General features: G+C 43.8%; 1 protein-coding gene across 5 annotated transcripts in view; it reads right to left on the bottom strand.

The window, feature by feature from the left end:
* SLC35F2 (solute carrier family 35 member F2) overlaps positions 1–18,941 on the bottom strand; it is a 132,658-nt gene that overhangs the window by 59,993 nt on the left and 53,724 nt on the right. For 4 of the 5 annotated variants that reach the window (XM_086679218.1, XM_086679216.1, XM_086679219.1 and 1 more), the window contains one exon: positions 1,347–1,522. In XM_086679218.1, coding sequence (XP_086535344.1) covers positions 1,347–1,491 — 145 coding nt within the window. In that variant the 5' untranslated portion in view covers positions 1,492–1,522. Of the gene's footprint in view, positions 1–1,346; positions 1,523–12,260; positions 12,353–18,941 lie in introns of those variants that run through there. The other variant, XM_086679217.1, reaches the window with a different exon arrangement.

Genomic DNA, 18,941 nt, shown 5'->3' with positions numbered 1-18,941 from the left:
CAGTCACTACCTGTATGACTCACAACCAGCTATGGTGGGCTGTGTGACTCTGTTTCCTCATCTGCAAAGTAGGGATAACGGTAATGTTCACTTTGCTTCCTCAGGAGGACTTGGTGACATAACATGTAACAAAATGAGGTAAACAATTCAAATGATATCCGGCACAAGAGGTCAGTCAGAACCTTTCCCATTTTTTGCATAGCAGCTAGAAATCATAAATCTGTAACAATTCTAAAACAACGTAACCAAGGGCACCTGGGTGGTTCAGTTGGTTAAGTATCTGACTTCAGCTCAGGTCATGATCTCGTGGTTCATGGATTCGAGCCCTGCATTGGGCTCTGTGCTGACAGCTCAGAGCCTGCTTTGGATTCTGTGTCTCCCTCTCTCTACTCCTCCCCCTTGCACTTTATCTCTCTCTCAAAAATAAACATTAAAAAAAAAAATTAAAACAACTTAACCAGCCAGTAATAAGGATGTTACTTCCTTCTCTCCCTCTCCCTCTCTGTCTGCCCCTCCCCACTTGTGCTGTCTCTTTTTTAATATTATTAAAAAATAAATATTTTTTAAAAGGGGGGGGCACCTGAGTGGCTCAGGAGGTTAAGTGTCTGACTCCTGATTTTGGCTCAGGTCATGATCTCATGGCTCATGAGATCAAGCCCTACATCAGGCGGTCTGTCAGCACGGGATTCTCTCTCTCTCCCTCTCTCTGCCCCTGCCCTGCTCTACTCTCTCTCTCTCTCAAAATAAACAAACATTAAAACAAAAAAAGATGTTAACTCCTTGCCAATTCCTCTGTCTTTCTCACAACATAGATTTGATCTACACACAACCCGTGCACCCTCTAACATTCTCCACTTGGCTGGAAATGTGTATTTTGGAGACTGAGTCTCTTTTTAAGGGTTTTTAATATTGTCTCTTAAATGTATCAACCACAGGGGAAAAAATAAAACCTGACTCTTAATGGAGCTTCCGCTTTTTTAATTTTATTCATTTTTTTAAAGTAATCTCTACCTCCAACGTGGGGCTCGAACTCACAACCCCGAGATCAAGAGTCCCAAGCTTTACCAACTGAGCCAGTCAGATGTCCCAGCACTTTTTCAAATTCCTTGACAACTTCTACTGGTACCGTCTGGTGCTCCCTGTTCTTAACAATTTCACAGAGTTATACATAAATCTCCAATTGCTATTTGCATACCATTCAAAGGTGCCCTCCTTTTCTAACAACTTGGATGAAAAATAGTTTCCTGTTCTTGGTTTGACCTCACATTTTATTTTTTAAGTAATCAGAAGCCCAACATTTTTATAAAGATAACTGGCTGCAAAGGCCACTCTCACGTTGTACCGACCTGACTGGAATGCCAGCATCACCGTATAAAACAGAAGCAGCAGGCAATAGTTGATAAAGCTCTGAAGCATGGGCGTGTTCACTCTGTATCTTTCTGCCAGGTACTGGCTGGTAATGGCCGTCCCGCATATACACAAGGACAACATCTGACCCAATGCAACTGTCTTCAAGATGTTCCTGGAAAATAAAGGAGAAACTCAGAACGACTTGCAAGTAAATTATACCTTATGTGCGCGTGCCCGCACACACACACATACTAAACACAAAGAAAAATGTGAATTATTCCAGGCGGTTTTTATTTCACTGTTTTGCTTACTTCATGAACACAAAAACCAAAGTGTTGTATTTTAGGGGCGCCTGGGTGGCTCAGTCGGTTGAGCGCCCGACTTCAGCTCAGGTCATGATCTCACGGTCCGTGGGTTCGAGCCCCGCATCAGGCTCTGTGCTGACAGCTCAGAGCCTGGAGCCTGTTTTGGATTCTGTGTCTCCCTCTCTCTCTCCACCCCTCTCCTGCTTGTGCTCTTTCTCTCTCTCTCAAAAATAAATAAACATTTAAAAAAAAATTTTTTTTAATAATAAAGCGTTGTATTTTAACAAACTACATCTTTCACTCTGACATTTCTGATTTCCCACATTTCTCATTCCCACAAAGGTACATATTCCCAAACTTCACTGATCATTTTAATGTTTTTTGTTTGCTTGTTTTTTAGAGAGAAACAGAGCACAAACAGGAGAGGGGCAGAGAGAGACACACACACAGCATTCGAAGCAGGCTCCAGGCTCCGAACTGTCAGCACAGAGCCTGACGTGGGGCTCGAACTTGTGAACTGTAAGATGATAACCTGAGCTGAAGTCGGATACTTAACCTGCTGAGCTTCCCAGGAACCCCTTCACTGATCATTTTAGAGATCATTTTGATCACTTTGCTGTGTCACATTCTGTCTGTAGGGTGTGTGATTTTTTTAACGCAACTTTAACTCTAGTTTTAAATTCTTCCTATTCACTAAATGTTTACCATTTTTTCCTCCTTTCATTCTCCCAGAGACTTGATTTCTTCAACTAAGGCTTTCACTGTTGCCTGCACGCTTGAATCACAGAGATTTAAAAAAATTTTTTTCAATGTTTATTATTTTTGAGAGACAGAGAGCAAGCAGGGAAGGGGCTGAGAGAGAGGGAGGCACAGAATCCGAAGCAGGCTCCAGGCTCTGAGCTGTCAGCATGGAGCCCGACACGGGGCTCGAACTCACGCACCGCGAGATCATGACCTGAGCCGAAGTCAGTCGCCTAACCAACTGAGCCACTCAGGCGCCCCCCACAGAGATTTTTTAAATGCCAACGTCCAGCTGCACCTGGGACCCACTTTGCCATCACGTCTGGCGGTGGGTCCCAGGCACCAGTGACATTCCAAGCTCCCTGAGTGATTCCAGGGTGCGGCCAAGACTCGGAATCACTGCTCTCAAGGCTGGCACTTTGGATCCACAGAATAAGACCAGGTCTCTGCCTTTTGGTATTTAAAAAAAAAGAGGCATCGTAACAACCAACTAAAGCCAGGTCAGTGTCGATGGAAAGTACAGAATGACAAGAAAGGCGCCCCAGGGGGAGAACGTACAGAACCCAGTGGCCCATTAAACCTCCGGAGGAAGCACTGAAAATGATCTCGGGGTTTCCTTTCCAGAGTAGATGACTGGACACATACAAGGCGGCTGACCAGGTCAGGGAATACAGGATGAGAAGCAGGTGTGGTCAAGGGAAGGGGAGTGAGTTCACTGGAAAAGCAGGAGATGGAGATGGCTGTACCATCCGAGGGAAAAACAGTAAAAGGTTTGTGACAGGGGGACTCTTAAGAAGGCCCCTAGTGAGTCTCTGCTTCCTGGCAGTTTTGTCCCATGTAATCTCGTCTTGAGCGTGGGCAGGATCTGTGACTTGCTTCTAACCATTAGAACACAGTAAAAGTAATGGGATATCACTTCCACCAACATATTCCACGAGGTCACAACTCCCACCTTGCAAGTCAACTCTTTGGCCCCTCCTCCTCACTAGCTCCGATGAAACAAGGTGCCACATACACAGACCCACGTGGCAAGGAGCTGAGGGTGCTGGGGCACCGAGGCCATCCGTCCACCGGTCTGCCATGAAAGGAATCCCGCCAACATGAACATGAGCCTGGAAGCGGACCCCTCCCCGCTGGAGGCTGCAGGGGGGTCCCCGGCCCCGGCCGACACCGTGACTGCAGGCTCGTGAGAGACCCCGGAACACAGGGCAGAGGTAAGCCGCGCCCAGATGCCCGATCCACAAAAACTGTGACAGTAAGTGTATCTTATTTTAAGTCGCTAAGTTTGTGGTAATTTGTTAAACAGTAATAGATAACAAACACCAAGTTTAAACTCTGGACTTCAGAAAGTTAGACCATAATCTGTTTTGTTCTCCACCACACATCCAGTGCCTGGCACTTCATTGTCACCCGATAAGTATTTGTTGAACACACGTCAGTGGATAAAGATAGAATCATATGTGCCCAAATAGATGAACTGCAAGATCAGAGAAAGACTAGAAATTGTAAGAGTACCGTGAGGGGTCCCGAGGTGGCTCAGGGGGTTAAGCATCTGACTCTTGATTTGGGCTCAGGTCATCATCTCACAGTCGTGGGATCGAGCCCTGTGTCTGGACACTGCAGAGCCTGCTAGGATTCTCTCTCTCTCTCTCCCTCTCTGCCCCTCCCCTGCTCATGCGCCCTCTCTAAATAAAAAACAAACAAAATTTTTAAAAAAGAGTACCATGATACAGAAGTGAAGAGTGGAGAACATTTTTAAGAGGAAGAGATCATCAATACCATAGTATCAAAAACTACAGGGAGAAGAAGCGGCAACATAGTTAAAGAGACACAGCTGGGGGCGCCTGGGTGGCGCAGTCGGTTAAGCGTCCGACTTCAGCCAGGTCACGATCTCGCGATATCTCGCGTGATCTCGCGTGAGTTCGAGCCCCGCGTCAGGCTCTGGGCTGATGGCTCGGAGCCTGGAGCCTGTTTCCGATTCTGTGCCTCCCTCTCTCTCTCTGCCCCTCCCCCATTCATGCTCTGTCTCTCTCTGTCTCAAAAATAAATAAAAACATTAAAAAAAAATTTTTTTTAAATAAAAAAAAAAAATAGGGGCGCCTGGGTGGCGCAGTCGGTTAAGCGTCCGACTTCAGCCAGGTCACGATCTCGCGGTCCGGGAGTTCGAGCCCCGCGTCGGGCTCTGGGCTGATGGCTCGGAGCCTGGAGCCTGTTTCCGATTCTGTGTCTCCCTCTCTCTCTGCCCCTCCCCCGTTCATGCTCTGTCTCTCTCTGTCCCAAAAAAATAAATAAACGTTAAAAAAAATAAATAAATAAAGAGACACAGCTGGATTGGCAAGCTGGAAGTCGCTTGCACCTTTGAAAGAAAGCTTTTCCTCGTGGTAATGCCTAACGTCAGATTCCAGGGGGCAGAGTGAACAGAACATGAGCAAGTAAATGTACCAAGCATAAATAGCTGTTTTTTTTTTTTTTTTAATGATGAAAAGGAGAATAGGAATAAGGAAAGAGTTTGAAGAATAAGCAGCAATGTTGAAGAGACGGGTTTATCATCATCATCACCACCACCATCATCATCATCATCATCACCATCACCATCATCATCTTGCTAAAAGGACTGAGGAAGCTTAAATATGTCTGGCAGATGAGCAGAAGGCACTACGAGTAAAAACCTGAAGACTGACAAAAAAGAAACTGAAGACAGATCACGAAGATAGCTCCTGGAAAGGTCAGGAAGCAGGACGGAGAACACTGAAACTTTTGTTTAAAATGCACTCTATATACATACTTCCTCCCAGAGTTGCTCTAAGTGAGGTAGCAAATACCAAAACTGCAGAAGATAGAATATCTGTTCTAAGAGTTTACAGTTACAATGTATTTTTTTCCTGTGGAATGTTTGTCTCAGTAATTTGCAACTCATCTCCCACAATCCTAGTACAGGGCAGAAAGAGAAAGGGGACGTTTGCTGGGAGAGTTGACCCTAAACACACTAGCAGAGCCTTGGCAGTGTATCAGGGCAGGAAGGTAAAAAGTGAGTGGGCTCTCTCTGCGCCTCAGAGGTTCAGAGTCTGCCGGGGATAAGCAGGCATGTAAACTAGGAATTAGGGCCCAGCAAGACCAGGGCTATCACGGGCTAGTTTTAAAGACTTTAAGAATTCACCAGACAAGCATGGTCAGAAAACGCATTCCAATTCTAAGCAGAAAGAGTGGTATATGTACCAAGGCACCGAGCCCTTGGTGGGTTCATTCAAGTGGGTTGATTGCAAACAGTGTTGGGACAGAAAAATGGCAGCAAATGAGGATGAAAAGTCAATAGCAGCCAGATCCAAAAGGGCCTTAGATGTGATAATGCTCTGAAGTCGGCATCGTATCTTGCTGGTGGTGAGGTCACTGAAATCTTCTGACGAGGAGGGCAGTAAAGTGACTAGAAAGGCAGGACTTGAGCATTCTTGGGTCCCTAAACATGTCACAGCACAGAGCACCCAAGCCTTACCCTTAATCCCTAACATGAAACCCAGTTACAGAGGGAAGATGACAGAGAGAGGAGTCTGGAATCAGACCCGGTTTTCTAGATCAGACAACGGGATAGATCATAGTACGGTCAATCGAGACCCCAAACACAGCAGGAAAAGGCACATGTGGAAAGGAGAATAACTCCATTTCAAACATGCTGGATTCTGTTTCAACTATGAGACAGTCAAGGAAAAATATCCAGTAGGCAGTTTGGAGCTTGGAAAAAGGATGGGGTTGCAGAAATAAATGTGAGAACCAAGAGCATGGAGATGGTAACTGAAGGTGGGATATGAGTCATATTACTAAGACATGCCCCTAAAAAATGAAAACAGGGTGGAAAAAAAAAAAACAACACTCTGGGAAACAACAACACTAAGGGGCCAGAGGAGGAAGAGGAATTAGAGATGGGGATAAAAGGGCATGGCCAGAGAAGAGGGAGAGAAAAAGGAAGGAAGAACATTCTGGAAGCAGAAGATGGCATTTCAAGGAGGAGGTTCTCTACCATTGGGGCCACGGCAAATTTCTCTTAACTGCTCCACTCTCCACAAATCCAGTCCCTACTGGGTAGCAGGAGTTAATGTTCCAGCTGCTAACCTGACGGGATCCCTCCCACGCTTCCTGACACCTTTCTGTGGGTCCCCTTTGCCCTTAGACGAAAGCCAAACTTGTAAATGGCCCACAGAGACACCCACCATCTGACCCCTGGCTTGCTTGCCTGTCTCATCTTGGACTCCTCTCTCACAGCTTTCATTCGCTCTATAGGGAAATCTCCACAGGAGAGTTAACATAGAACAAAGTATACTGTAGAGCCAACATGTATTTATGGATCTACCAGGGAGCTTAAAAACTAAAATACTGGCAACGTCAACATAGCCCCCTTGGGTTCTCCCCAGTGTCAGCTCTCTGGGGTAACTTCTTATTCCAGAACTTGGGATTTATCATTCCCTGCATTTACATATATTTTAATATTTCTGTAAATATCCCTAAGCAATAAAGTGTTGTTTTGCTTGTTTTTAAATTTTATAGAGACAGCATGATACGTATGTATACTTTTGCAACCCGCTATTTTGATCAACACTGTCTGAGCGTCATCCAAGTTGGTACGTTAGTTCTGCTTCAGTCCTTTCTACATGATCATATCACTTTATCCGTTCCCTTCCTGATATTTAGGTTGTATCCTTGTGTGTGTGTGTGTGTGTGCACACGCGCACGAATTTTTATTTAAAAAAAGCCTCTACAAACATTCCTGTATATGCCTCCTGACGTATATATCTAAGAGTTTTCCCGGCATTCAGCAAATTGGTGCAAATGGCTTGTTGATGTGCCAAGACAGAATCTCCTCAGGATCGGGGTGCCTGGGGGGCTCAGTCGGTTATGCATCAGACTCTTGATCTCGGCTCAGGTCATGATTCCAGGGTCGTGGGAAGGAGCACTGCGTGCCGGGCTCTGTGCTGACAGTGTGGAGCCTGCTTGGGATTCAATCTCTCCCTCTCTCTGCTCCTCCCCCACTCTCGTTCATATGCTCTCACTCTCTCTCTCAAAATAAAGAAATAAACATTTAAAAAAAAGGCTCCTCAGGGACACCTGGGTGGCTCAGTCGGTTAAGCGTCCGACTTCGGTTCAGGTCATGACCTCACGGTCTGTGAGTTCGAGCCCCACGTCTGTGCTGACAGCTCAGAGCCTGGAGCCTGCTTCGGATTCTGTCTCTCCCCCTCTCTCTGCCCCTCCCCCACTCGCACTCTGCCTCCATCTCAAAAATAAACAAACATTAAAAAAAAAAAAAATCTCGGGGCGCCTGGGTGGCGCAGTCGGTTAAGCGCCCGACTTCAGCCAGGTCACGATCTCGTGGTCCGTGAGTTCGAGCCCCGCGTCGGGCTCTGGGCTGCTGGCTCAGAGCCTGGAGCCTGTTTCCGATTCTGTGTCTCCCTCTCTCTCTGCCCCTCCCCCGTTCATGCTCTGTCTCTCTGTGTCCCAAAAATAAATAAACGTTGAAAAAAAAAAAAAATCTCCTCAGGATGGCCCGATAGGAACTACTCAGAGTACCCTACAAATAGAATGACCTCCTATGTTTCAGGAAGGTTAAAGGAATCGTTTGCTCTGGAGAAATACCTAACAGTGGAATTGTTGCTCTTAGGGCAGAAGCATCTTCAGTTTTACTTGTTTTGCTTGAAGGTTCTTCAAAGGATTCTATTACTTCATGCAGAAATGTTGTTTACTCAGTTACTTTTCAGGTTAGGAACTGAAGGCACCCCCACCCTTTGAAGGGAAGAGTAAGATCAGTAACTGGCTAGAGGGAAAGGCATCTTTTTTTTTTTTTTAACGTTTTTATTTATTTTCGAGAGAGAGAGAGAGACAGAGCATGAGCAGGGGAGGGGCACAGACAGAGAGGGAGACACAGAATCCGAAGCAGGCTCCAGGCTCTGAGCTGTCGGCACAGAGCCCGACGTGGGGCTCGAACTCACGGACTGTGAGATCATGACCTGAGCCGAAGTTGGACACTTAACCGATGGAGCCACCCAGGTGCCCCTGGAAAGGCATCTTTTTAAGGCTACTGAAGGACATTTTCATCCAGGTGAGTTCAGGACTTGCTCCCACAAGGGCAGCATTCTTTCTAGGAAGACTCTCCCTATCACAGGCACATGAGGCGAAATGGGTCCAGGGATCCTGACCTCTTCCTCTTGGGCTCACTTCTTTCTGAAGGAGACGCTGATTCTACATTTGAGGCCGCTCTATCCAAGACAAAAGAAATTTGCCACTTGGTCCGTATAGAACATTAGGAGTCTACAGAAGTTAAGGGGCCAAAGCCAAAATGAGGAAAAGTGTATGCATTTCGTGTCACTGTCCCCAGCCTCATACCTCCCCCTCTGGAATCATGTGAGGAAGGGTAGGTCAACAAAGAAATGGTTCCACTTTTCCTGCGTTTCAGTGTTCAACTGGTATCACTATAGCACACATTCTCAGCATAATCCTTACAACCCCGAGAAGAGGGACTACCCTCCTGTTCCAAACGAGGAAAATGACACGAATTCACCCACAGTCATACAGGGAGTAGAAGGCAGAGGAAGTCAGGGCTCTCAGCTTTTAAAAGATCAGGGGTCCAAATGTGCTTAAAGAAAAAGACCCAGGGAAACCTCTCCTCCCCTCCCTGGAAGAAAGTCTCGGGAAGACAGGACTTTGGTGCTAATCCCTACTTTTTCTTACAGGGAAGAGACTGTGACCCAGAAGAAGGAAGTGTTTTGCCCCAGATGATACAGAAGCAGAATGGATGCCCAACTTTTCTGGTCATTAAATATCTGCTGTTCCCCCTGCAGCACACAGGTCTTGGGATAATACGTGAGATCATCCCTCATAGTTGGTATCTTCTTATTTTCTGTATCTCTCTCTCCTCACTCTCCTTCCCCCACATCCCTCTCTTCACCCTCCTTCACATCTCCATTATGATTTCAGAACAGAGCTTTTATTAGGAAACCCCGTCTCTGAAGGATCCCTGCACCCACCTTGCCGTCGGGAAAGGAGTCTAGCCCGATCTCTCTCCTACCAGTACGAACCTTCCTTCCCTGCACATCAGCGGGGAGCCGGGTGTCCAAAGTACAGGGCGCCAGAAAGCCAGTAAGTGGCCCATAACCTAACCAAAGCCAGAACATTTTTCACGTCCCACAATGGACTCAAAAGCAATTATAAATTTGAAATAAGTGAGAATAAGGAGTCTGGAAGCACTAAGCCCTGTTCACAAATTGACAGAATTCCTCCAGGAAGCTCACATCTGCAATCTAAAATAGCACAATTAAGCAAGCTGTCCTCCAACTATAAAGTATCACCATTTTCTAAAAAAAAAAAAAAAAAAAAGAAAGAAAGAAAAAGTCACAAATTGAGTACAGAGATTTAACGTTACAGGAATGCACTCCTCTTGGCTCCAAATCATAATGACCTCATCTATAATGGGAAAGCAAGAGAACGAGAGAGAGACAAGGAGGGAGAGGGAGAGAGATAGAGAGACAGGCTGAAATGGGTGGAGGTTGAACAAAGGGGGAAAGAAGAGAAAAATACTCTGACTTGCAGAGAGATACCAAAGGCCCCAAGACAAGTGCTGCTATGCCTTCACGCTGAATTGTCTGCGTTGCCCCACAAGGTCCTCGTTCACATGAATGCTGAACTGAGCACAGGGACTCTCCAACCCGTAACAAAACCTGTTCCATTCTGAGGGAAGCTGCCAGAAGCAACGTGCCTCTAACCATGGGATATGTCCTGTCACGAGTTTTCAAACGGAACCCCTCCTGTGGTGAACGTCAATGGCAGGATATGGTCCAACTCTAAGACATGTTTCCCGAGGTGGCTTCCGCGGTGGGAGCCAGGCCTCCAGAAAGCGGAGCAAACACGGGCTCTCGACCCTTGAGGTGCAGGCGCGGGAAAGTGGGTGGAAAATTGACTGAATATGGTCCCTGCTGACCACATTACCATTTGAATGTATTGTGTGAATTTAAGAATGTAAGGATTGAAAGAAAAGAAGAGTTTTAAAGTATTTTATTTCCCCTCTTCCTTCTTGCAGAAGACATAAGAATGCTTATCTTTATATTCCTCCCGTTCCAAAATACAGACTCACGCACACACTGGTTACTGACACTGTACCTTCTGTCTCCTCTTATTCATTTATTCAGTCAGTAAGCTCGTCAGTCATGGATTCACCAAAGTCTGTTGGGTGCCTAACACCTGCCAAGCAAAAGGGATTTAGAATTGAAAGGGCCAAGTGTTTCCTGGTCCCAGACCCTATCCTATCTTGACCAGGTCAGGGGGCTCACGCTCTGTGCCCTGAACAGACACCACATCCCTCTATTGTAGCACCTGCCACACTGTTTCTGATTCTTCTCCAACCAACACTATACTCTGACAGAACACGGACAGCGCATCCTCCATGGTCAACACAGTGCTTAATGGACATCCGCCATTTTTAAACATGCTAAGGAGCTTTTTGTCTGGTCTAGGAGCTAGACCTCCCAACACAACAACATGAGGAAGCGTCAGTGCCGAGCTGGGTGTGTGGCCAATGGGAAGAAAGGGTCCAGACTGCCCAGAGAAGGTTCACAGGGGATGAACCACTCGATTACGGACCAGAAAAGTGAGCAATTTCCAGGAAGATTCAGGAATGAAGAAAAAGCTATACGAGTTCTTGCCTACTTCAAACACCAGTTTTACATCAAATATACATGAGATGCAATGATTGGATTGATTCATTTCTTTAGCTTCTTGACTTGCAAAGTCAGACCAGTAGTCCTCCACTTGTGTGTATTAAAAAAAAAATCATTGGAGGATTAAAAACAAAACAAACAAAAAAAGAAACACAACAAAACCCTGACCTCAAACCAGCTGAATCAGATTCTCAGGAGGTGGGGTCCAGATATCCTCCTTGCAGAGCCCCCTCGGTGAGTCTAACATGCAAGGAGGATTACAAACCGCTGAGTTAGTCTCTCCCTTTTATTTGAAGAAAAAGAAGAATCCTTGGGGCGCCTGGGTGGCTCAGTCGGTTGAGTATCCGACTTCGGCTCAGGTCATGCATGGTCTCACAGCTCGTGAGTTTGAGCCCTGGGTCGGGCTCTGTGCTGACAGCTCAGAGCCTGGAGCCTGCTTCAGATTCTGTGTCTCCCTCTCTCTCTGCCCCTCACCCACTCGCATTCTCTGTCTCTCTCAAAAATAAATAAACATTTAAAAACATTTTTTTAATAAAATAAAATTTAATTTAATTTAAAAAAAGAAGAGTTCCAAACGACTCATAAAATGCATTGTTGGAATGCAAATGTCACGTTTTCCTTCACTTTATGTCTCAATCAATCTCTGCTGCTGCACTGCACATTGTCAGCTAAAGGCCGGATTCCATGAACAGGGCTAAAAGACTTGCACAGAGCACAGCTTCCTTGGGGAGATTTTAAAACCCACCCCTCTGTATTTACCTGCCACCTTGTACCATATTTACCTGGTACAGAACAGTAACTTCCAGCCCTTCTATAAAAATCCTGTTACACATCTGAAAAGAAATACTCGTTCAGACCAAATCTTCTCATTTAGCATCTAGATTAGCCAGTGTCTATTACGAGAGCATTTTAAAGTATACTGCATCAGGCTAGAAAATTAGTAAGTAGTCGTTATTACCCAGTGAGAAGCAGCCTCAATGACAGGTTATATTCTTCCTATGTCTACATTTCTATGATTCAAAAATTTAGCCATTTGTGTATCGTCTAATTCCAATTAAGGCACAAGGAGCCAGCGCTTTGGAAGAACCCCCGTGGTCGTGCGAAAAGGCATCACCAAGATCACAAAAGCCAAATTTCAAAGACTGGAAAGTGTACTAGTACACATCATTACCTCGAAGGCAAGCAAGGAACCACTAGATTACGTCCTACTTCAGGTAGCAGAGCTCTAGAATGGTGGGTGCTTCCCATTCTGAGGTCTCTCAGCTCTAGGAATCCATGGAACGAATGGCAGTCATCTGGTCGGAATCTGGTTTTGACACTTCAAAAGACTGAACGGTACTTCTGACCATTGCTGGCAAGAATGCAAAATGACTCGGTCGTTACTGGGGGACACGACAGGGAGGGCGTTTCTAGCAGTTTCACTTCTAGGGGTCTGTCGCAAAGATACTCTGGCAAAAACACAAAAGGCGTGCATACAGGCTCTTCACTGTGGCGCTATCTGTAACAGTAAAAGACTAACGAAAAACCCTAAATGTCTGACAACAGGGAGCCAGCCAGTAAACACAAAGGAGTGGTGTATTGCTATAAAAAGTGAGGCAAGCATCTCTGTAAACTGTCATACAGTGACCACCAGGACCGCCTTTAAATTTTTTTTTTTTCAACGTTTTTATTTATTTTTGGGACAGAGAGAGACAGAGCATGAACGGGGGAGGGGCAGAGAGAGAGGGAGACAAAGAATCGGAAACAGGCTCCAGGCTCCGAGCCACCAGCCCAGAGCCCGACGCGGGGCTCGAACTCACGGACCGCGAGATCGTGACCTGGCTGAAGTCGGACGCTTAACCGACTGCGCCACCCAGGCGCCCCCAGGACCGCCTTTAAAAAGAAGCAAATGTGGACGACAAAGGGTATGGAATGCTAACGTTTACCTCTGTTATTTTTAAGTGTAAAGATAAAACACAAACTGTTTTCAAAGCTATCTATAGGTCAGGAAAGACAGCAAACTAAAACATAATGTCTAATACACCTTGCTTTATAGATTTGTCTTAGGAGCCTTGTAAATGTTTTAGATTATAATCACAGAGCAAAAATTGAAGTTTCAAAAAGCCATAACTAAAATAAAAACCAAAATGTTACATGACTTAAGGATGTTTTAAGTTGATAGCAAAACCAAGTAGAGAGGAATTATTTCAAGTGACTTAAAAAAAAAATTTTTTTTTTAAGTTTATATATTTTTGAGAGAGAAAGAGTGGGTGGAGGCAGAGAGAAAGAGGGAAAGAGAGAATCTCAGGCAGGCTCTGCACTTGTCAGCAAGGAGCCCGACGCGGGGCTCAAACCCAAAAACTGTGAGATCGTGACCTGAGCTGAAATCAAGAGTTGGACGCTTAACCTACTGAGGCACCCAGGTGCCCCTCAAGTGACTTTAAAACACACTGATTTGACAGTACATTCCTAATGGAATCTACCAAAGAAACAACAAGAACTGTAAAATATCTCAAACTGTTTGGAGGTACTACTGACATTAATTTGAGGTTGCGTGTATATACTATGAAATAAAGCAGGAAAAAAATATGCTGGTGTTATCGATTTATGGTATAGGAAAAAGGAGATGAAGATATAAGACTAAATAGGGTACACTAAATACCCTTATAGTTCTGAACTTTACTGAACGCCAGAATTAACTCATAAGGCATTTTATATGTTTTAAAAATGTGTAATCCTATCCCTGTCCCCGGAAAAGCCAGTCGAAAACAATGACCGACCAGCAATCATGAAAACTCTTAGAGCCCGGATATGGCAACTAGATAACTATTTCCCAGAAAAAAGAACTAGGAATCCCTGGAGAATGGTTGATTTCTGACCTGGGGCTAGAAATGTACAAAATCAGTCTGGAATACCTTGTCACACCAGATGTCAAGGTGGTGATCAAAAGACTACTGGAGTCATGACAAAAAGACAATCTCTACATCAAGAAGAACAACTGTAAAGGATTGAGATGCCTCAAATATGTTTCAATCCATGAGTTAGTAAGCAATGATTAAAATTTTTAAAAACAAAACTCACTGGTCATCTTTGAAGGACGCTAGGGAATCAACAGCCCATTATTTTGAAAACTGATACAGACAGAGGAAGCAAACATTCACCCCGCCCTTCCTACACAAATGATGCCTCAGGGTAATGAGTGGATGACAGTTTGTCTTTTTTGAAATATGTGGATAATTAAAAACAGAATGACAGAAATACAATGGCTTACAACTCCTAATAAAATAATGAATCGAGGCAATAAACATCAATAGCTCCTCCCGATGGCAAGCTACAATACCTATGAAATATCCCTGCCAGAAAAAAACAGGACCACAAGGTGTTTAATGGGATCTGTGGACCAGGTCAATGAAAATATTATGGAGAATCTATGGATTTGGATGGGAAAAAAAAATACATCCTGATTTTCAGTAACATTTAACTGAAGGTTAACATTCCCTCCAATTATAAACACAGGCAACAAACTATAGTAGTATCTAAGACCGGGCCGCCAACGCATCACAAGCATTCACTGATCGTTCGACCACTGTTGCTGAAATTCAAAATATCACTTACATTCATCACTACTCCAAAATTATTATAGTTAGATACCCATTGTGAGATCTCTTATTTAATGTGTTCTTTTCATTTTTTTATTTTATTTTACTTTTTTAAAGAGAACCCGAGCGGGGGATGGTAAAGAGAGAGAGAGAAAGAAAGGATCCCAAACAGATTCTGCACTGAGCATGGAGCTCGATCCCACGACCCTGGGATCATGACCTGAGCCAAAATCAAGACTCAGCCACTCAACCAATGAGCCACCCAGGAACCCCTAATGTGTTATTTAAAAGAAACATATAGAGGCACCTGGGTGGCTCAGTGGGTTAAGCGACCAACTTTGGTTCAGGTCATGATCTAACCATCTATGGGTTCGAGCCCCATGTTGGGCTCTTGTGCTGACAGTTCAATGCCTGGAACCTGCTTCAGATTCTGTGTCTCCCTCTCTCTGCCCCTCCCCTGCTGGCGCGCGCGCTCTCTCTCTCTCTCTCCCAAAAATAAATAAACATTTAAAAAAGTCTTTAAAAGAAATATATTTTTTTAATATATGAAATTTATTGTCAAATTAGTTTCCATACAACACCCAGTGCTCATCCCAAAAGATGCCCTCTTCAATGCCCATCACCTACTTTCCCCTCCCTCCCACCCCCCACCAACCGTCAGTTGTTCTCAGTTTTGTTTTGTTTTGTTTTTAATATATGAAATTTATTGTCAAATTGGTTTCCATACAACACCCAGTGCTCATCCCAAAAGATACCCTCTTCAATACCCATCAACTACCCTACCCTCCCTCCCACCCCCCCATCAACCCTCAGTTTGTTCTCAATTTTTAAGAGTCTCTTATGCTTTGGCTCTCTCCCACTCTAACCTCTTTTTTTTTTTTCCTTCCCTCCCCCATGGGTTTCTGTTAAGTTTCTCAGGATCCACATAAGAGTGAAAACATATAGTATCTTTCTCTCTATGACTTATTTCACTTAGCATAAAAAAAAAATTTTTTTTAAAGAAACATTAACATATATCACAATGTGTTCTTATTTTTAATTTTTTAATGCTTTTATTTATTTTTGAGGAGAGAGAGAGCGAGAGAGAGCAAGCACAAGTGTAACAAGGGCAGAGAGAGGGGGAGACACAGAATCCAAAGCAGGCTCCAGGCTCTGAGCTGTCAGCACATAGCCTGATGTGGGGCTCGAACCCAAGAACTCTGAGATCATGACCTGAGCCAAAGTTGGATGCTCAACCGACTGAGCCACCCAGGTGCCCCTCATGATGTGTTTTTAATAGTTTAATACCCCAATAGATGTAACTGGTTTCCATTATAATCCTACATATGTTATTTTATGCATTTAAAAACATTTTTATTTGTTTATTTACTTTAAAATTTTTTTTAATATTTATTTATTTTTGAAAAAGAGAGAGAGCATACAAACGCACACAGGTGAGTAGGGGAGGGACAGAGAGAGGCAGGGGAACAGAAGATCCCAGGCAGGATCTGTGCTGACAGCAGAAAGCCCAACACAGGGCTCAAACTCACAAACTGTGAGATCATGACCCGGACCAAAGTGAGATGTTCAACCAACCAAGCCACTCAGGAGTCCCTAAAAACATATTGAGAAGGAAATATTGTAAACCCACCAGAAAGATACAGTCAGCAAAACCCAGGATGTGGTCACCTCTACATGACAAACTGTTTCTTCAGAAATAAAGTGCAAGAAAAAAAGAGCAAGACGAAGCCTACAGAAGAAAGAGATGTCAACAAAGCAACCTGTTGAAATGGATGGACTTGCACGCATTTTGATGTGAAGAAACTATTTTAAAAATTATGTGATAGTTGGGGAAACTTGAACGTGGACTAGATATTGGATATTAAGGAGTTATTGCTAACTTTTAGGTGGAACAATATGACTATGCTTTTTAAGCCCTTATCTTTTAGAGAGTAATACTGAAATATTTATGCATGAAGTTGTATGATGCCTGAGATTTACTTTCAGATAACCTAGAAGGGAGGAAGTGGAGAGGTATAAGTGAAAACAAGATGAGCTGATAAGTATCACAAATGGGTGACAGGCAAAAATAAACTCAAAATGGATAAAAGATCTAAATGTAAGACCTGAAACCATAAAAATCCTAGAGGAGGACATAGGCAATAAGCTCTCTGACACCAGCCTCAGCAACATTTTTCTAAATAGGCCTATATGTCTCTTCACGCAAAGGAAATAAAAGCAAAAATAAACTGTTGGTACTACAAAATAAAAGACTTCTACACAGCACAGGAAACAATCAACAAAACTAAAAGGTAACTTAATGAGAGAAAATATTTGCAAATGACATATCTGATAAAGGGTTAGTGTCCAAAACATATGAAGAACTTATACCATTCAACACCAAACAAACAAACAAAACAAATAATCTAATTTAAAAATGGGCAGAAGTGGGGTGCCTGGGTGGCTGAGTCAGTGGAGTGTCCGACTGGCTCAGGTCATGATCTCACAGTTCATGGGTTCGAGCCCCATGTTGGGCTCTGTGATGACAGTTCTGAGCCTGGAGCCTGCTTCAGATTCTGTGTCTCCTTCTCTCTCTACCCCTCCCCCGCTCATGCTCTATCCCTCAAAAATAAATAAAACATTAAAGAAAAAATGGGCAGAAGACATGAACAGTCATTTCTCCAGAGAAGACATCCAGATGGCCAAGAGACACATGAAAAGATGCTCCACATCACTCATCACCAGGGAAATACAAATCAAAACCACAATGAGATACCACCTCACACCTGTCAGAATGGCTACAATCAAAAACACAAGAAATAACAAGTGTTATGGAGAGAAAGGAACCCTCTTGCACTGTTGGTGGGAATGCAAACTGGTGCAGCCACTCTGGAAAACAGTATGGATGGTCCTCAAAAAGTTAAAAGTAGAACTACCCTACGATCCAGTAATTGCACTACTGGGTTATTTGCCCAAGAAATACAAAAACACAAATTCAAAGGGATACATGCACCCTTATGTTTATAGCAGCATTATTCATAATAGCCAGGTTATGGAAGCAGTCCAAGTGTCCATCAATTGCTGAATGGATAAAGAAATTATACATATATATATATACACACACACACACATATATATATAATATTAGCCATAAAACAGAATGAAATCTTGCCATATGTAACAACACAGATGGAGCTAGAGAGTGTAATACCAAGCGAAATAAAACACAGAAAAACAAATACTATACGATTTCACTCATATGTGGCATTTAAGACACAAAACAAATGAGCAAACGGGAAAAGAGAGAGAAAAACCAAAAAAACACTCTCGACTATAGAGAACAAACTGCTGGTTACCAGAAGGGCGGTAAGTCAGGGGATGGGTGAAGGAGGTGATAGGGATTAAGGAGAGCACTTGTCACGATGAGCACCAGGTGATACAACACTGTGTGTTAACCGTACTGGAATTAAAAAGTAATTTAAAAAGGGGTGGCTCAGTGGATTAAATATCTGACTTCGGCTCAGGTCATGATCTCGCGGTTCATGGGTTTGAGCCCCATGTCGGGCTCTTGGCTGACAGTTCAGAGCCTGGAGCCTGCTTTGGATTCTGTGTCTCCCTCTCTCTCTCTCTGCCCCTCTCTGCTCCCACTCTCTCTCTCTCTCAAAAATAAACATTTAAAAATTTTTTAAGAAGTAATTACAAAAAAGAAAATAGGTAACAGGTACATCACAGCAGGCAACCATCTCTACTTCTATTTCAATGTTCCCATAATGAAGTTTTTTCTAAGCATAACAGAAACCCTACATTATCCATGATAAGGCTGTGCAGACTCACCAAAACATCACATGTATTTGCTTACAGCTAGAATTACTCCAACCAAGGGTGCTAACACTCATTCTCTCTTGCTAACAGAAGCTTTGGTGTCTGATTAAAAGGGAAAGAGAATAAATAAATTCATTATTACTTTTAAACGTGCAGAGTAAAGGAGTTCCAAAAATCTTTCAAAATACAGAATTCGGGAAAAATAATAAGTTTATAATGGAGAAAAACCCTGAAGATTGCTGACCTAATAAAAAATATCTTATACTATATTCTATTTAGTATATGTGTTTGGCTCCCCGGGTAGGTTGTAGGCTCCTAAAAGGCAGAAACGATGATGTTTTCATTTTTATCGAGTATGTGAATCACTATGGGCTGGCTGAACTGTTACAGAGGTGAAAAAGGCCACCAGAGGAAGAGTCCTTTCTGAAGCCTTTCTCAGGCTCTCTGCAGCAGGGGGTGGGTGGGGAGGTGGG

The sequence above is a fragment of the Puma concolor genome, chromosome D1, assembly GCF_028749965.1.
Source record: "Puma concolor isolate L17-30 chromosome D1, mPumCon1.1.hap2, whole genome shotgun sequence".
Lineage (NCBI taxonomy): Eukaryota > Metazoa > Chordata > Mammalia > Carnivora > Felidae > Puma > Puma concolor.
The sequence above is the reverse complement of the archived record's forward strand: the minus strand, read 5'-3'. Positions and strand labels throughout refer to the sequence as shown.